This window comes from Alosa alosa, chromosome 16 (assembly GCF_017589495.1).
Source record: "Alosa alosa isolate M-15738 ecotype Scorff River chromosome 16, AALO_Geno_1.1, whole genome shotgun sequence".
Classification (NCBI taxonomy): domain Eukaryota; kingdom Metazoa; phylum Chordata; class Actinopteri; order Clupeiformes; family Clupeidae; genus Alosa; species Alosa alosa.
In genome coordinates this window covers 20334760-20354012 of record NC_063204.1, presented here as the reverse complement: position 1 = coordinate 20354012, position 19253 = coordinate 20334760, and the positions used below count along the sequence as shown (strand labels likewise).

Below are 19253 nucleotides of genomic sequence, written 5' to 3'. Positions count from 1 at the left end.
GCACACACACACTTGCAGCTGACGGTCATCAAGCTTAAGAAAACCTCAAAAACGTGACCCCACCTTCCTCTCTCCTCTTCCTCCTCAGCTCGTCCTCACCAGCGCAGTCCTCCGCCCGAGACGGCCTCCCAGAGACCGGGACATTCCGGTGGTCCGGTGCCACGCCCCGGTGACCTGCCCTACCTGATCGTGGGCCTGGTGCTGGGAGCCCTGGTCATCATCATCGTGGCCTTTATCCCCTTCTGCCTCTGGAGGGCGCTAACCAAACAGAGTAAGTTTCTCTAACCGGAGACATCCGTCTTGGGGCTGAGCTACACCAGGCGCGTAACTGAAGCGTTCCGTTCGCGTTGCGTCTGCTGCAACAATTAGCTTCCATGAGAATCAATGGAAGTAGCTACACCAGACGTGACAGTGGGGAAATGCGTTTGAAAAAAATAGACCATTCATCTAAAATGGATTTTACGCAGCGTCTTAACAGGCGCTTCAGATTCAGTGGCGCCTGGTGTAGCTCATACCTTAATCTCCATCCACAGGAGCCAGCACTTAGAAGACCGATGACAGATAAACATGTGTTGGACAGAAAAAACTGAAGCTGTGATTCTTCCTGTTGCTTTGAGAATAGCGATTTTTTTTTTTAGTGGCCGATTTTTGCAGTTGGAGTAGTAGCCACTGGGCACGAGCATTGATACTGCAACTATTGTTGCAACTATTGCCCTTTTCTTTTGCTTTTTAATAGGCAGAAATAAAAAGGATTGTGTTTAAAACCTAAATGAGTTCTGACGATTCATTTTACTTTCTGTTGTAGAGCAAGCCACAGACCTGTGCTTTCCAGCAGTGGCGCCTCCAGTCTCCTCGTGCCAGTACACCATGGTGCCTCTACAGGGCATGGCACTGATGGGGCACTGCCCTCTGGACCCCCACTTGGCACCCACTCATACCATCTACCCCAACGGAGAATACATCCCCAATGGCAAAGTGCCCACCCACACCTTGCCAGGAATGCACCAGGTGAGTTTTAGCAGAGGGAGCGGTTAGATCCAGTGGAGGGTGTCTGGTTTGAGTAAAAGCATTGACCAAGTACTTTTAACCTTACCAATTGTGTCTAAAACACAAAACAAACAATGCTGGACTGGTGACACTGAGAACACCCTCCGCTTAATAGAACCAACTTGTGAAGGCCAACCAACATTTAAAAGACATTTTTCTGCTGATCTACAAAAAACATCTTCTTAATCGCTCACTCACTTATCGTGTTCCATGTAGAAGTCGAAAAACTTTAGATAACGCCATATGAACTTCAGGAAAGCTTGTTTATGAAGTCTGTGGGTTACCTTGGACATTGAGATGCTGATTCCTCATGTTTATGTTACAGGAGGAGGGTGATTGCGAGATGGAATGTGACACACTGCTTCCACAGTCACTACCCAATGGACATGCACCTGTTTATCACTATGCCAACGGGTATGTACACCCACTCTCTGGTTCACCCTGCTGTCATGCTGTCCTGGGTCTGGGATCTTTGGCTTACAGTATATGTCAGCTCTTAGACACCAGCCTTTGGCAGTTTGCAAGTATGCTGATAACAGGAGCACTTTTACTCCTATGTCATTTCTGATGGAAATGTGACATCCATACATGTATTTTGTCATGATCTAAAATTGGGAGACACATAAGTGAACTCCGTTGTTATTGGTAGATTGCAAATTTGGAGAGTGAGATATCAATGTCAACTATCAACTCTTGATATTGACTCATTTCTTTGCACAGTTTATGGATTGTCTTCTGTTTGTAATATATGGCTCTTGACAATGTTTGGATGCTGTGTTGGTATTTAATCTGAATTGTAAAGATAAAATATAATGTGTGTGTGTGTGTGTGTGTGTCTCTGTCTTCTGTCCCCTTGATATTTACTCATTCCTCTGCACGCTGTGAGCTTTTGACATTATTTGGAAACAGTGCAGGTATTTTAGTCAGTATTTACAGTAATCAAATAAAGCAATGTAATGTGTGTGTGTGTGTGTGTGTGTTATTCCCCAGTGGCCCTGTTCACCATGAGGAGGATGAATGCTGTATGCCTGACGACTCCACTCTGGAGCTCCTTCAGCCCCCTCAGACCCTGAGCTCCCAGCAGTCCCTGGAGCTGCAGCAGAGTCCCAGTGAGGCCACCACCCTGGAGGACGAGATCTTGGCAGGTATGACTGGGAATGACCAAGAACCAGCATAAGGGCTGGGACTGTACACATACAGTATCTGTGTGGTTGTAGAGGATGGTAGAATTTCATCTGAGATGGTGCTGAAAGACGGTTACTTTTGAGGTCGTGGGAGTGACCCATTTTAACATTGCATTTGAGTTTTCAGTTCAGTTTAACAATTCAGATTCAGATTGTAGTAATTTTGTATTGTGTAAAACAAAAGATCATATTAATATTTACCATTACAATCCAATTATATAAACTACATGCACATAATTGTATAGTATAAAATCCAAAATATAATCATTATCAAACTCTTACTTAAACATTATTTTTCTTATGCCCATGCAGACCTGCCAAGCTGTACTCTATCAATTCCAGTGGAGGAGACAAACACTACAATGCCGCTTGAAAATGAATTATTAACGGATATGATTAATACCAGACACAGTCTACAACAGCTAGACGAAAAAGGGACATGGAACACAGCGGATGGCTAAAACACTGTTACCACAAAACATCAAGAGAAAAGAGTATTTATTTTTATATAAGAGATGTATTTATATATTTATATGTTTGTAAATAGGACTGTGATTTTATGATGTATAGGTGAATTGTGTTTATATCATATATGTGTGTTATCACTCTTGGTCAACAAAGCCACCAGGACAAAGGGACTGACTGTAATCATGCCTGATAAATAATCCTATCTGCCTTAAAAACAAGATGAAATGTGCAAGCATTGTAGCATCTTATCATAACTGTATTCCTCCCTGGTACATGCTATGCTATCTATGCTACATGGAGTGGCCAGCTTGTGTTCTCATTTTAGAAGCAATTGTATAGCTGGTGTTCTCATTTTTGAAGCAGTTTTACAAAACCTATGGGCTGGTTTTATTGCTGACCTTAAACAACATTCCACATTTTTCACTTATACTTTGGTTTATTGCTACAGTGCCGTCTCTGTTTTACAAAATGGTGGCTTGTGCTGTTGGTGTTTTGGAGATATTGTTTTATTTCTTACACAACATAAACAAACACAGAACACAGGCTCTCTGTTTTTAGTTGATTGGCAGGCATGCATTATCAAGCTGTACCCAGTCTATATACACTTAGATCTATTATGCTGGATGAAGAGTTGGAATGGTCACCTCTGTAAATTGTGGAATGTACATTTGATAAGCAGCTAAGAAAGGGGTCATTCTGAAGAAAAAAACCCTTTGTACTGTGGTTCACAAGGGCACGTCTCCATATCCCTTATCTTAAATGCCAGCCTGTATTTGAAGTGGTATCTCACAAAGGTCAATTGTCCAGTGAATGTAAATGTACTTATTTCAGCGGTCAGGGCATTTTATCTGTTAACTCAAGTGCACTGGAAGTCTTACTGAAATAGCTTCAGTTATAAGAGGGCTGCTTGTCGATAATCTTGGCAGTGTGGTGTGTTCTCCTGCTCTAGCTGTTGAAATCATTTCCAGCTGAGCATCACAAAACTCCTTAGATACGATCCTGTTAAAAAAGACTCAACCACAGAGTTACAGAGGAACTGCAGTTATGAATGTTCCCTCTGTGCAAATGCATTATGGCTGGCATCATGCTTAATGCTACTGTGTTCTGGAGTTGTGCATAGAAATTAATGCAACATATTATGTATTTTCACCATTAACAATCTATTAACAAATGTATGCAATGTACAAGCATCCTGCCTTTAGTAGAGTAGAGTATGAAAAAAGAGAATATATTGTAGCTATTTATTTATTTTTCTTTAGCTGCCTGAAATATCACTGAATGGGAATCTGTCTGGAAACAAAACTTACCTACCTTTGAATAAGCTCATCTTACTGATAGGGATGGAGGTCAAGTTCACAGTTCTGCTGGACACCACCGCATTGTTTCACTAGAGACTGATTTGTTTCGGACAACACAACTTGCGCATCAGTATTAGTCTTCTCTCAAGGCAGTGCCCAGATGGCTTCTGACTGTGGAATGAAAGCTGTCCTAATCCGGGGCTGATCCGTTCTAGGGTCCACACTCTTATTGGAAGGGCAACTAGGCTTTATATGAAGGAGACCCTGAAATCTATAACCCATTTTTTTAGTGAAATAGTTTTTTATAGTGAAACACAGGCACTATTGAGCACTATTGCATGTAAATAAAGCTGAAGAAAAAACTCATTGCTTTGTGTTTGTGTGTGTGTGTCATTCATTATATTAACGTGCCACGAATGAAAGCACGAAAAAAGAAAGAAAGCATTAAGGTCAAATAATAACAGCTGTGCAACAGACAGTGCTTCAGAAATATGTCAGTCATAAGACCAGTAATGGATGAAAGATGCTGGAAAATATCCCACTGTGCTTATGAAATATTCACGGTGGGATGATCCTAATGCAAAACATTCTTCAAGGAGGTGCAGCTAAATTATTTACTTATATAAAACAGCAGGCTGAACTAGATTTGACATAACCCATAACAAAAACCATAATGGTTTATGAAAGTGTTGTTATTACAACATTATTTTGCATTCTATTCCAACCGCATATAGCATTCAATCCTTTGTGAGGTTTATTCACATTATTAATAACATAAAATCCAAATTAAATTCATTCATTTCAAGATTCACACAAGTTCTCTCAATTATTACAGAGCTTAAGTTCTCACACACAGTGCAGGAATTGGATTTAACAACGTATAATTTCTGATAATTTCAGGCACAGTAATATTCCTTACTTGAATCTGTTGTTAGAGGTTCTAAGTTTGTATTGAGACAGCTAAAGGCTATGCAAACAATTTTTACTGTCCATTCTTATATGCAAAATGATCTATCCACATTAAGAGGGTCAAATACCAAAGGACATAGGGTTATACGAATTCATAAGAGGTTGGCAAACAAAATATCTCAAAGTATAATTTCAGGTGTGACTGCCATCTAGTGGTATGAACCGAGTCTGACCATAAATCATTTATAAATGGAAAGTCATTTTCATCCTGTGTACTTCTCTTTGTTTTATTCTTGTACTTGACAGAAATAGTAATATAAGTAATAATAATGATGTGATATATATTATATGTAATATATTTAGCTCCATACAAGTGACTGTACTACTGCATATTGACTGCTTAGTTTAAGATGTCACTCCATTTGTATACCTGGAATAAGCAGTCACCCCTGGTAGAAAAAAAGACATGTATAAGCTAAGCTTTATAAGAACTGTATAAAGCATGAAACTAGGTTCCAAGATACAAGACTATTGACTATCACTATTTAGAAAAGAAAGAAATCAGCACAAAAGCTTTACTTAGAAAACCTTTAATAATCAACTTTGTATATTTACAAATATCTACAATGTGTTCTAGGAACTTAAATAAATAATCAAACTCATTCCTTGTGGATATTCTAATTTGCAAGAAAAACCTTAAACTCTTTTAGAAACAATAATAAAGAAAATAATATTTGTACACAAAAACCTTTCAACATGAACAGAAAGAGATTTAAATCAACCAACATTACAGATGGAATAAAAATGTTCATAGCATTTCATGCCCTTGTATAACCCTGACTACCATGATATTAAATACCATGGTCATTACTCTGGTCATCACAAAAGTAGAACTCCTGTTACAGTATCAAACCATCTAGCTACAGGTGATTTCTGAAAAACTATATCTCTAAAAAGAATCCCTGTGAGGGACAGTATGATAACACCTGAAATACCCTTGAAATATTCTAGGTTTCGATTCATCACCAACAGTCTCAAGTGTTGTTTAGACAGCAGAGCTCCCATCATGCCCCAAAATATGACTGATGTTGTGGGCAGGGCGGTTGGTCTGTTTGCTAGAGTCTGTAGATGACGTATTGGCCAAAGAAAGCAACGGGGACATAGGCATTGACGAACCATCTGGTGGCATTGCTGTGGCAATTTCTGGGAATAGTGAGGTCAAATTGAAGTTCGGAAGGTGAGGGGTGATGCTTGAAGAGTTCCCGATGGGCATGGGAGGCATTTCTGGGAGCAGTGGAAAGCTGGCTTGAGCAAAGCCAACCGGTCGTGGTGGGGAGAGTATGGAACTAAAACGGTTATTGAGTGGAGCGGTGCTACTCTTGTCTGTACTTGGGCTTGTAAACATTTGGTTGGAGAAATACTGTATTGGGAGTTCACTTGGAAGGCTGGGATGAGCTGCAGGGGAATAGGAGGGGTAAAATGAGGGCAAGGTATTCTGAGGCTCCACAGGTAGAAGGGCTGGGGTGCGGGATGTACCAGACTGGCTAACAGGGGGGATGAAAGTAGAGTTTGCATTTATGGGTGGCGGTGGGTTCATGCTGCCGTCTGCAATGAAAGGGAAACTAGGAAAGTTCTGAGAGAGGTGCTGGTCAGACACCAGATTGTTTTCACTGCTAACCTGTGAGCTGTCGGGCATGAAGCGCACTATACTGCCCCTTCGCGTCTCAGCTCCTGTCTGTGGACGCCCAAGGATCACACCTCCAGTGGAAGGAAGTGTTAGGGAGCCCTCAGACTCAAACGGGTCTGAAGTTCTTACGGTTCCTGACCTTTGCCGTTCCCCTGGTCGAATCTTAGAACTTTGAGCCTCTTGTCCAATATGGCGGGTGCGTTGACTGACTGCCGACAGGGGTCTAGAAGGAGCGGAGTTTCTTCCTGGTTCAGTATTACTCTGAGGTGTTGGCAGATGGGGGAGTCCTGTCCTAACTCCTTGGCCATGCAAATTCCCACTAACCTGGGGTATGTGTCCCTTATTGCTTTCCCCAAGGCGCATTGCAGGAGCCTTTTGAGAAGAGGATAGACTAGGACTAGAAGCTTTGGCCTGCAAATCCCCAGCAGATGTTCCAGGCACACAGCTATATTCTATGCTAACAGGGGGGCAGCACTGTGATCTTTGATGTCCAGTTTGTTCAGGTAGATGTGGAGCCAGGAGACTTTGCATGAAGCTCTGGCAAGCCTCTTGCCCTACCCCAATCTGCATGCCCTGTGGCCCTGCATGAGTGCTTGAATAAGGCACGCGCGACCGGCCATCCCCTCCTGAACTTGGGCCCATTCGAAAGGTGCCTTGCACTTGAGGGCCCCGTTGCACTGGAGGTACAGTTTTATTGGCATCTCCTGCACGGGACACCTGCACCTCAAAATTGCCAAGTTGGTGGCTACTGCTCAGGGTCTTAAAAGGAGGGCATTCATTAATACGCTGGACATCAGCTGGCCCAGGGTGGTCAGGTGGCAGCCTATTTGCTGGATTGTGGTTGATATTCCCTTTTCCCCGTTCCAAATAGCGCAAGTCTGGCTGATCTTGATTGTTACCACGTGGAGCCTGCAGGTGAAGCCCCATGCGCTGTTCGCCACTCGAGGACGACTTCCCAATGAGAGCCTCTGCTGAGTAGCTAGAAAGACGCTGGCGCTCGTGTCGTGAAGGAGCACACGTGAGGTCAGATGAACGAGATGCAGAGCTATTAGCCTGTGAGGTCAACTGCTGTTCCAGACTCCGAGAACCCATGAGTCTTTGGACAGTGTTGTGGTCCTGCCCGCTCTGACACTCCTGCTGCCCCATATGATTGTTCTGATGAGTCCTCGGGCCTGTTGGCTGGGCCTCGCATGTCTTCTCCTGCAGTCGTCCCCCAAAGTGCTGCTGCTGAATCTGCTGTTGAAGGTGTTGGTGGCGTGAGTGAGAACTCTGCTGCTGAATTTGCTGCTGCTGCTGTTGATGTGGCTGTGGTTGTTGGTGTTGGGCCTGCTGGAGTTGCTGGGATTGCTGCTGCTGTTGGTGATGATGTTGCTGTTGATGCTGCTGCAACTGCTGTTGTTGATGCTGCTGATGTGCTTGTTGCTGCTGTTGCTGATGTGCTTGCTGTTGCTGCTGCTGCTGCTGCTGTTGTTGGTGCTGCTGCTGTTGATGCTGTTGATGTTGCTGAGATGGCGGATGCTGCTGTAACCCGCTCTTCTCCAAATGATGCTGTTTCTGCTGCATACCAACAGGGGGTCCTGTCTGACCCCCACGGACCATCCCCCTCTTTTTGTGGACATGCTGATCCTGCTGCATCGTTCTTTGATGGATATTGTGCAGCTGACCCTGTGTGTTGTCAGATTGTGTGAGATGATGTTGTAGCTGATACAGGTGATGTCTCTGCTGCTCTTGCTGCTGATGCTTCAGGTAAGGGTTTCCTCCTATGTGTTGCTGTGATTGGGCACTATTCTGGGAGTGACTGGGCTGAAGATGCACTACACCAGGCTGATTGGGTTCTTGAGAGAGTACCTGAGAGGTGCAATGGCCATCGGTTGGTCTCAATACTGTGCTCATGAAGCCATTGCTGGAAAAAAGTGAGCTCTCTGGGTTGATTCGAGTCATGACGGCTGAAGAGATTGGGGTCATTTGACCAATAATCATTTGGGAGTGATCTGCAGTCTTGACATCCATGCGTCCGACATTACCAGGCGGGCAGCCTTTGGGACGTTTGTTACTTGGTAACATCACATCGTCCTGGGCTGGACGCTTCGGTAGCTCCTTCAGATGTCGTTCTGCTACACCACCACCATGTGGACGCATGTTCTTGAGGGGTGTGTACTCATTCAGCTGTCCAGATACTGAACAGTTTGGAAGAACGGGGGTGGATGGTTGGGACACCAAGTTAGCAGGGCCTCCTGGTGAGGGAACCGAGGCTTGCTGGGCCAGACTGGGAGACCCAGGATAAGGCTGACTGGAACTGGGACGTATTAAATTGTTGACATTAAGACTACCAACTGAAGCGGACTGAGACTGTGAATAAGCCACACTGTGAGGTGGTCTATTTGGCCGGCTTGTTGTTCCTTCCACTGGTGGACATCTGACAGAGCTTTGGGAAGAGGTTTTTATCAAGGGCAGATCCAGGTGTTTGCTTGGCTTGAACTGCTGCTCTGGGTTCCTTTCTTTGCTGTTGGGGGCTTGCTGGGATTTGGGTAGATCCCAAGCGGTAACCAACGCTAGTATCTCTGCCTGCTCAGGTGTGAAACTGAATGTTCCAAAGCTGTTAGACGAAGCACTTGTACTGTGGCCAGTAGGAAGCATGGAGGCAACTGAAAACCCTCTACCACCAGCTGAGAGTGGCAAATCTGTCTGGCTATTTGAAATAAGGGGCTGTTCCAAAGAATCCTGCTCTAATGCATACACCTCTTGAGGGTGGGAAGAGTCTTTCCTTGGGCATCTATCAGTCAGCAAATGACCTTTCTCAATAGATACAAGCGCTTTCTCCTTTCTTGAGTCAAGTTTCAATTCAGCAGAACTCATCTGTGTAGAGGGTAGAGGAGCCAAACTTACTTCCTGAGGTTGGCTCCGAGATCCACTTGTGTTATCTCGTTTCCTAGGCTCAGGGGGTTGCATCTGGCTGGCTGTGGCTGATGGGGTTGACTGCAATGAAGGCTCAGCACAAGATGTTTGAATTGGAGGCAAAGTAGAAGAACGGCAAATCTGTGAGGAATCCAGTAAATTTGCAGTTTTATGACACTGTAAAGGTGGCTGATTTGACTGTACAGAAATCGCTGGTCTGCTTGGAGCAGAGGTGTGAATTGTAGGAATGGGAGTAACCATTACACCACTGGAAGGTACAACTGTTGATTTACTATGAGTGGAACCAACACAGGTAACTAATGCTGTAGTCTCCATTGAGCTATAGCTTGTTGCTGAAGGTATACTGGGCACAGAAAGGCCAACACAAACTGTTTTAGTCTGAGGGGATTCTCTGCTCACAGGCTGAACACTGACTGCTGAACATAGAGGCTTCACAATGGAGTCAACGCAAGAGACTGCAGTTGTGTCTTTTGTCATCAGCACACCATTGTCTATTGATGTATTCAAAGAACATGAATTTGTTGCAGCAGCAGATCTGCTCAGTTTGGCCGTTTGTTTAGACACAGATATTGTTTCCTGTGTAAAACTAATGGATGTGGCCATCGTTCTACTTGGAGCAGAGCTGACTGGTGTTGCTGATGGGACACTCAATGTGGTGCTAACACCATTACAGTTAGTAACTGGAGAAGCAACTGTTGACTTATCCAGTGTAGACTGGATACTGGTTACCGTTACCACAGCTTCTGAAACAGCAACACTGATTGATGGGGTGTTCTGAGAAGAACTGGCACTTGTACTTAAAACTCCACTTGCTGTGAGATTTACTCTAGTGACAGGTGACTTCATCACAGTAGGACTGTTTTTGGTGACTGCTGTTGTGGTCTGCACAGTGTTTGTACAACTGACAGTGACTGTCCTCTTAGAGCTTGAAGATGTTTTTGGAGCAATTACAGCAGTAGTGGACTGCTTTAGAAGCTGGACTGAATCAAATGGCTTAGTCTGCGGTGTTGTGGGCTTGGCTGCAATTGGGAGAAGACACCGTCCCAGTTTGAGGTCTTTACTTCTAGCAGATTTAGGTTTCCTACCTGGTTTCCTGCAAGGTCCTATTTTTTTCACAGGCCCTTTGACTTCACTACTCACTTGCTTGGGTTGTGCAGGTGTTTCTGTGGAAGTGGGAGCCATTGTCCCAGAGCTATTGACAGCTAAATTAGTGGTAGGCAAGTTATGCTGCACAACTGCATGTGACGGTGGAGCAATGGTGTGCACTTGGACAATACTTTGACTAGTAACCTGTGAGTCGGTCTGGTTAAGGCTTGTAAGTGAGCCCAAGCTGTGGACAGTGAGACTACCGCTCTGTTCTTCACCAGAAGATGTTTGACTAATCTGTTGGGGAACTGGTGCAGCCAGACCACTCCCTTTGTCAGGTGATTGCACTGGTTGCAAAACAAATACTTGTCCATTCATAGAGATGGTCTGAGGGGCCTGTGATGAAAGCTGTGGAAGAATATGTACCAACTGTTTGCCTGAAACCGCCTGGTTATTGTTTACAGAAAGTGCGTTGGAAGTTGTAATATTGCCAGGTAATACAGGCATTGCAGCAGGAACTACTGTCTGGGGGGTTTGTGGTGTCTGAGGCGTCTGATTAGGTGCCTGAATAATAACAATGTGTTGGCAAGGTGTCTGGGTAGTCTGGCTGCTCAGATCCTCCCTCATCACTTGTTGGGCTGTACAGGAACCAGCCTGCTGCAAGATAACAACATTTGGATTATTGTTTTGTTGCACAGGGACTGCAGCAACCGTTGTTCCAGCAGGATTAACCTGCAAAACTTGCATGGTCTGAAGCATAGGCACCACAGCAGCTTGCCGCTGATTAAGGCCTGGCTGCGCTTGGGGCACTATTGCTGACTGTGGCTGAGCAACAACCGAGGGCTGAGGCTGGGATAATAGAGCTGGCTGGGGTTGTGGTGGTGCGACAGACTGTTGCTGAGATATTACAGCAGATTGAGGCATCACTGCCAACTGAGGCTGGGGAAGTAAGGCTGGCTGCGGTTTAGTCTGGGGTAGCAGAACTGGCTTGGGCTGGCCTACGGATATTAGAGCTGGCTGCGGCTGAGCTACAGGTTGCATGGTTGGCTGAGACAGTACAGTTACTTGTGAATGAGGCCCCAATGTTGATTGGGGTAAGATGACAGGCTGACCCTGGGAAACACTGACTGGGTGAGTTAACAATGTTGATTGGGGCAAAATGGCTGACTGGGGCTGAAGCTGTGGCTGTTGCTGCTGTGAAGGCTGGAGTGGGAGAGATGTAGAGAAAGCAACTTGTGGCATGGCAACAGCTTGTTGTTGGATCTGAATTGTTGTGGGCTGGGTTGATGGTTTCACACCAACAGAGCACACAGAAAACTGCTGCGGGCCAGCACTGTTGCCGCCATTGCTGACTGAAGTTGGCAATGACTGACAGACTGGTTGCACCGTGTTCCCTGCTAGATGCAATGTTGTCCATGTTGTCTGAGTATTCCCTGCAGCACTGAGGAGATTTGAACTAGACGGTAAAGTTTGATTGGAAGAGGTGACCATTACCGCAACATCCGGGGCCAGCAGTCTGCTGTCTGCACCTCGAGAGAGATGGGTTACACCTTGCCTTGGGAAGACAGTGGAGATGGTTCCAGACGTAAGGGTAGGGGCAGGAGAGACTGGCAGGGGTTGCTGAGGCAAGTGGGCAGTGATTGCAGGTTGTGGGCACAGGCTCTGAAAAGTGATGTAATTCACAGGGGGAGGCAATTTCGGAGCAACTGGGGCCACTGCTGCAGGCTGTTCAACTACTGCGAGTCCAATCCTGGTCACAGCAGGAATAAGGGTCGCTACAGGTATATGCTGTGGAGTGGAGGATGGTATGACATCATGGACTGGTGCTCCATTGTGGACAACTGGTCTAACATCACAGGCACGTTCCACAATCACAGCAGTCTCAGGCTGTTTGTCTTGCTGTGGGATAAGATTTTGTTGACCAGGCTGTTTACCAGAGGGGGAGGTGGTATTTCCACTGGAATAGACAATGATTCCCTTGGACAGCAGATGAGTTGGTGTTACTTTAGCTACTTTCGCACTACGCTGCTTGCCCTTCCAATGAATTGTTGGGTCATCAAGGAAGTTAATGCCATTGGCTTTGAGCAGCTCAAGGTAATGAGCACTTTCCTTGCGCAGATCCTCAACTTGCCGTCGCAGTCGCTTTATTTCTTCCGCTGCACAAGCACAAGTGAATATGGAATTAGAGAAACATTTTTTTATATTGCAAGACACCCTTTGTAAGAAACATACAGCAAGTGATCAAAGGAAAAAAGGACTGTGCAAAGGCAGGCCAAAACACATTTTACCTTGCCCCTTGTCACCACCAGTGAGAAGCATTTCATCACTCTGTTGCTTCAGTTCTGTTATATAACGGTGAGCTTCGCTTAGGATCATGTTTTTGCTCTTCAGGGAAAGAAATAGAAAAGACAATTAGATATTCTGCCGCAGTCAACACAAGCAAACAATTTGATATGGGATTGAATGAAGTGTGATATCCGAGCAAGTAATCTGTATTAGACATTACACCTGTTTAAGAGCTGGGGAGCAAGGCAATAGGTCTCCAATGCGGTTGATGCCGGCATTGATTTTCTCTTTACGGTGTCTTTCAACTGTGAACAGATTGCATACTTAGATATAGCTCTCGTGCTTGACTACATCACAACATGAACATATACAGTACCCTCCAAATTTATTGCCATCCCTGTTAAAGATTAGTTGAAAGAGGTATAACAAATAAATCTTGTCATTTTATGTTTGTTGCCAAAACATGATTTCTTTAAACCTCTTTTTACTCATCTTTACAAAAGATGCCAATAGATGTGAGAGGGCTGTACATAAAAACACCAGAGATAAATCGTTCACCTGCATTATGACTCTCCTTGTTTTTGTTTTTCTTCCTCCTACTTAGACAACAAAACTAGGTATTAGTAATGACAACCTCTAGTATGAATGTCAACTTTCATCAATATTATTTTGTATCTATAGAGCTGAAGACTGTGTTCCCATATTTTGCCTTTTGTCTGGTTTCCAAAAAAATAAATATTTTGCATTCCTAATTTCACAATAACAGGACAACTGGCCATTCAGTAAGTTACCTCTTAAAAGGAACTGAAATGCTTACAACATATGATATAACTGGATTAACCACTACATACCTTGGAGATTTGTTGACCGGGGTCTGACTTTGTGTTATCTCTGGCATCCTGACACTTTTTCAGGCCTGTAAAACCACATGTGCCAAAAGATTTTGAAAAAATATAAAGACACATGAATGATAACAACTAGAACAGAGATGTCAATTTTACAAAATGTTTGGATGAAAGGCAATTATCTAGGACAACGTAGCCTACCTCCCCGTTACGGCTGACACCAGCCAGGGGGTTCTTCCCAACAAACGTGCCAGGTTAACACACTTTCAGACACTTCCGCAACTCTTGCAATACACCAACTTCAGCAGAGGAGTTCTTCAATGAGACAACGTTAGGTTAGGATAATTACCTGACCAATTACCTTTGTCAACAAGGCAAGACACACTTAGTCATCGTCATCCACTTGGTAATAGTTAGTGAGCTTACCAAGTTGACAGCAAAATTAGTTATTCCAAGTCATGTTCAAAAACAGTCTGGTTAATTCCTGATGTGCAATTTAATTACATAAACTATACGGTCTAACGTTAGCTATCAAATCCTACCACACATCCGCTAGACGTGTTTTACTTTTATTATTCGTTACCACCACTATTAGCTAGCCGTATCAATATAACCATATCTATTTTCCAAAGGCAGCAAATAATGCATGCGTGCCATATTTAGGTCAACTTGTTATATTACCTTTCTGAGTGTTACGACCAGGCAGAGTGAACATTACTGATGATGTAGGAGATCAGAAAGCAAATGTGTATGATGATCATCTGAAGTTAGCTATCGCCATTATCCAATTTAGCTACGTTAGCTAACCACCAATCTGGACAACGTTAACGTTAGATAGCAGCTAAAAGACAGTCTTAACATCACACATTTAACAGTGAAATGTGAGCTCCAATAGTTAATACATGTTCTAATCAAGTCATTTAATAAACAGGAGTATTTTGTGGTTAACAGCTTACATTTGTAAACAATGTCTGGTTACATACCCATCACTAGGAAAGGTTTGTAGCTCAGTTGGTTTGCTATACACGGTCATTAACGTTCGGTTAATTCTAGCTAACGAGGTAGATTATAGGTTACTATATTACTAGGCAAATGTCACACTGAGTGCATTTAGTAAAAACGTTAAGAGTTTTGTACACATAGTACAGTCCCCTGTTGTACCTTCGACTCACAGTTAGCAAAGCACTCTGCTATCGAATGTTAGCGTAGTAGTTAGCTTCCTCTGTTTGCTTTGCACGCAGCAATCCAGCTAGCAAGGTTTGCATTGTTGGCTCGTTGTGTTGGCAAAACAATACATTAGGAACTCTTATGGATATTCCGTAAGGCTTAACAACACTTTAATGTTGTCCTCAGCTTACCTGTAGCCTCTCCATTTTTGGACCAAGCCTGTCAAAACTTTAGCTTGACAAAGAGCTGTCCTCTCAACCTAACATTCTGAGAGGGAGTTTTCCAATCACAACGTGGAACACCAAGGGGTAAACCAATCACAGCGGGCACACCTCAGGTAGGGGTCTACTACATTGAAGCTAGTGATTTAATGCGAGCCCCCAATAATACTGTGTACATATACGTGCACAGTAATTACAGTGCATGAAAATGCACTGTACTGTTCTTCCTAGGCTTCTTCTTATTACAGTGCATGAAGATGCACTGTACTGTTCTTCCTAGGCTTCTTCTTATTCTTATTATAGAGCTCCAGAAAAGATAAAATTCTTCAAAGAAAGGAAAAAAAACATGCTTTTAACTACGTTGGAAAGGACAATCCTCTCCATGCATGCATAGGGTCAAGGCTTCTCTGAGGGCTTGAGAGTCTGTCCCACATTCTTCATAAGAAACCTGTTGGATTGACCTGCAACAGTACCACAACGTATATAAGGTGGACATTGTAATCAGTGAACATCACTGAAATGGTACAGGTACACTGTGGGAGAGATTTTAGCTGCCAGTGTGTCATTAAACTATCTATTAAGCTAGCGGTCTATCAACAACTTTTAAACTATCTACATTCAACTTTTAAACGGTCTACTTTTAAACTATCATTAAACTATCTATCTATTAAGCTAGCGGTCTATCAACAACTTTTAAACTATCTACATTCAACTTTTAAACGGTCTACTTTTAAACTATCATTAAACTATCTATCTATTAAACTAGCTGTCTATCAACAACTTTTAAACTATCTACATTCAACTTTTAAACGGTCTATTTTTAAACTATCAACTTTTATTAAGCTATGCAACCACCATCTATCCTAGCATCACCGTAGTAGTACTCTGTATTATTAGTCTTATAGCGAATTAGCCTAGAAAAGGGTCAAAGGTGGAAGTAAATACAGCAAAAACATATTTGGTATCATTTGAATTGTAATTTTCTGTAGATTAAGAATTTGTGGTGCCTACAGCGCAGATTTGTACCGAAAAAAATATATAGGGCTTTGAATGGAGCATGGCACAATTTTTTTGTTGTTGTCAAAAACGTATGTTAGTACATCTTGATATTAGTTGATATCTCTTAAGCCAATTGAAAGATATTCATCAAACTTGGTCTACTTACCCACTATAAGTTGTCAAAGAGTTGGCAAGACAATTTAGGTCTTGAGGTCAAATGTCAAGGTTACAAGGGGTCACACAAATAACTCACATGCAGTATTTGGTTCATATCTCCAAAGCAGACTGATGGATCTTCATTAACTCTAGTACATTTATTGTCTATACAAGTTAGATGAACTTAGGGACTCAGGGCCATGGGGTCAAAGGTTAAGGTCAGTTTCATCCCCTGACAAGGTTATAGACGGTGAGACATGCTAATCAACATGCCATGTTCAATTCAATTACTGTAAATATAGCATTTTTACATAATTTAGCATATAGACTTGGTTGTTTTTGACATGGGGAGTTCCTACAGCACGAGTTCATGAGTTCAATACTCCTCCTTTGTATAAGAATCAAGATTCTGATTGCAATTACTGTTGGCAAATGTGCTTAGTTACATAGCAGTGAAATACTTCCACTAGCATAGTCATGACCTGACCAATCTCTTTCAATATTGCCCATGCAGTCCTTTCCACAGTACAAGCAGTGCTACTTCCAGCTGTAAATTATAGCTTTCTGTGCTGTTGTGACTTTCCATAAGTTAGTATGACTGTTAACTGTGGCCCTTGCTATTTTTCCCTTCATGGACAAGGTGTTGTCCACTTTCTCCTGGCAATTTCTGTAACCCTGAAGACTAGCATTGTCTTAAAGGTTTTGATGTTAGTAATGTGGCATGTCCGTTGTTATCTGTTCAGTTGAAGTTACGGGTGGGCAAAAAATAATATCTAAATATTTTGGAAGATTTTGACGGTAGATATCAATAATATAATTAAATACGAATTTGTCAATCTCTTAAAGGGACACCAGGCAACGTTTTCGTGTTAATTAATCATCTTCGTAAATTTTATTTCTGAAAGATGAGACTGTTGTAAGAAGCAATATTTTCCCCTGGGATGAATATCAGTATTTAGTTGTGCTCAGTACTGTCTTGATTCATTATTTTCCATTTCACTGCAATGGATGATGAGACAGCACTTGAAGAGGAACTTGGCATATGCGCAGATCTTTGCGTTATCTGCCAATGTGGAGGTGAGCCGTCATCTTGTAAAAAGATTCGTTCCGCTTAGCTCCGCCTAGCTTCACTCACATCCATCTGGGACCTCTTCCATTGAGAGTGATTTCTGCAACCGACTTTACGGTTCAGCCAATCAGGACGCAGGGTGGGAGTTTCATAGATGTGACATAGCGTAGAAGCGACTGTGAGACTGTTATTAGCGTCACGGGTTGGCTTCGATGTGAGTGGTTGAAGTAGCACGTCAATAGATGACGGACAAGTGGCTTATTCAATCATATGCAAGCATTTTTTGATTAGGCCCAGCCTTCTGAAGCAACACTTTAATGGATCGGTTCCAGATGGATGAGTGGAGCTAGGCGGAGCGAAATTCATCTGGCTAGGGTCAGGTTATCATCTTGTAGCACTGGCTTGCAAAAGCTGATTTACTATAGCATTGCTATAGGCAACAACACATTTTTAAAGGGTTGTTCAGGATATTGGACAAAGGACCTCATTTCCAAGTTAGCATGTGTGATATTTATCAGTGGAGACCGTTTTCAACACGTTTCATCCAGTCCTTCTAGTTGTAGAGTTTGCAGGTGCTAAGCTAGCGCAAGTAATCAGTATGTTAGCCTGCCACTAAAAACAGTCTTACTCCACAGTACACCCAGGCAAATACATTATAACGGCTGTCGATGTAAATGTCTGTGTGTTGATAGTTTTATATTTCTAACATTATTCTATCCTTGCATTTCAATGATTGCATAACATTTTGAGGGACTAATTTCTTAGCAGTGGTTAGTAGTACCCGAAAAGTAAACAGAGAAGCACCAATCAGGATACTGTCGTGGAAAATGTCTACCCTGGAAATCCAGAGTTCTCGCGAGAGCACAATGGAATGAGCAATGATGCAGGTTACTTTTACCCCTTGCATCCGGGGAACCAATCAAATCGGCGTATCTGATATATGCGGGCCAGAGGAGAGCTAAACTGATGATGACAGCGCTGCAACGTTGGAGGTCAGTAAACATTGGTCATAGTGTTATCCAATTGTGTCGAAGTCCGGAATCATTCAGAGTAAACATTGGTCTAGTGTTATCCAATTGCATGCAGTGAGATTTTCAAATGCATGCTTGGTGCTGCCCCTCGAGTTGGGCCATTACATTGTTCGTGGCCAGACCCTTAATCTATCTAGATTACCAGGGTCTGGATTTTCCAGGCTAGAAAATGTCCACTTCCAAATCCAATTGTCCACTTAACAATTACCACTTGACTATTTAGTAATTTAGCACTCTGGAACAAGGCGTCCGAAGGAGACAATGTAGATAGAAGATTTTCCGAAGACTGTTGATCTTTATTCACCGTATTCCAATGATAGTACAGCCCACCCATCAAAGCAATAGGGAGGAGATGTCATCAGCTGGGGCCCCCGACAAGATCTCCCCTACGGATGGCTATACTGTACACTATATTTTATACTCCTCAGCCCTTGAGAAGTGCCACCCTCTCATGCCATCTCCATCAACACCCTTCACCAATCAGTACCAAGCAGGGTCGCTTACATTGGTGGAAACCATCTTCCCATCATGCATAAAACTATATGCAAACCTATGTAATGCAAAGGTAACATATGTAAAATAGTGTAACCCTAAGTTTTCTGGTTCCTTCCAGTTTGGTGAAATAAGGCCTTCTTATCTTATTCTCTTCCTAGCTGGACAGGCCCTAACTCATAAGGCACAGTGGCCTCCTCATCCTTGTCCTGTCCAGTCTTCACCAGCTTGATAACACCCCCTCTCCCTTAACCATGTAAGGAGGAGATCCTCTCATCCTGGTACCCCCAGTACTTTTCCACTCACCCCACTCTTCTGACAGTTGGTCTGGCCTACACAAGATACAATGACCTCACACTGCTCACAGCAAATGCAGTGGCATTAAGACTTAT

At 43.2% G+C, this 19253-nt stretch overlaps 2 protein-coding genes across 3 annotated transcripts in view; one reads left to right on the top strand and one right to left on the bottom strand.

The window, feature by feature from the left end:
* boc (BOC cell adhesion associated, oncogene regulated) overlaps positions 1-4363 on the top strand; it is a 33516-nt gene extending 29153 nt beyond the window's left edge. The window contains exons 15-19 of the mRNA XM_048266799.1: positions 89-271; positions 806-1008; positions 1373-1461; positions 2038-2192; positions 2544-4363. Coding sequence (XP_048122756.1) covers positions 89-271; positions 806-1008; positions 1373-1461; positions 2038-2192; positions 2544-2692 — 779 coding nt within the window. The 3' untranslated portion in view covers positions 2693-4363. The remainder of the gene's footprint in view (positions 1-88; positions 272-805; positions 1009-1372; positions 1462-2037; positions 2193-2543) is intronic.
* Positions 4364-5480: 1117 nt separating this feature from the next.
* Positions 5481-15159, bottom strand: LOC125309482 (basic helix-loop-helix domain-containing protein USF3). 2 transcript variants are annotated; one of them, XM_048266437.1, is made up of 7 exons: positions 15085-15159; positions 13928-14041; positions 13733-13797; positions 13440-13480; positions 13104-13186; positions 12884-12980; positions 5481-12751 (listed from the first exon to the last, which is right to left on the bottom strand). In XM_048266437.1, exons 3-7 carry the CDS (start codon positions 13777-13779, stop codon positions 5952-5954), a joined length of 7068 nt encoding a protein of 2355 aa, XP_048122394.1. In that variant the 5' UTR covers positions 13780-13797; positions 13928-14041; positions 15085-15159; the 3' UTR covers positions 5481-5951. The 2 variants fall into 2 exon arrangements, with proteins under 2 accessions (XP_048122394.1, XP_048122396.1); XM_048266439.1 differs by having other exon boundaries at positions 13440-13477.
* Between the last annotated feature and the right edge of the window lie 4094 nt (positions 15160-19253).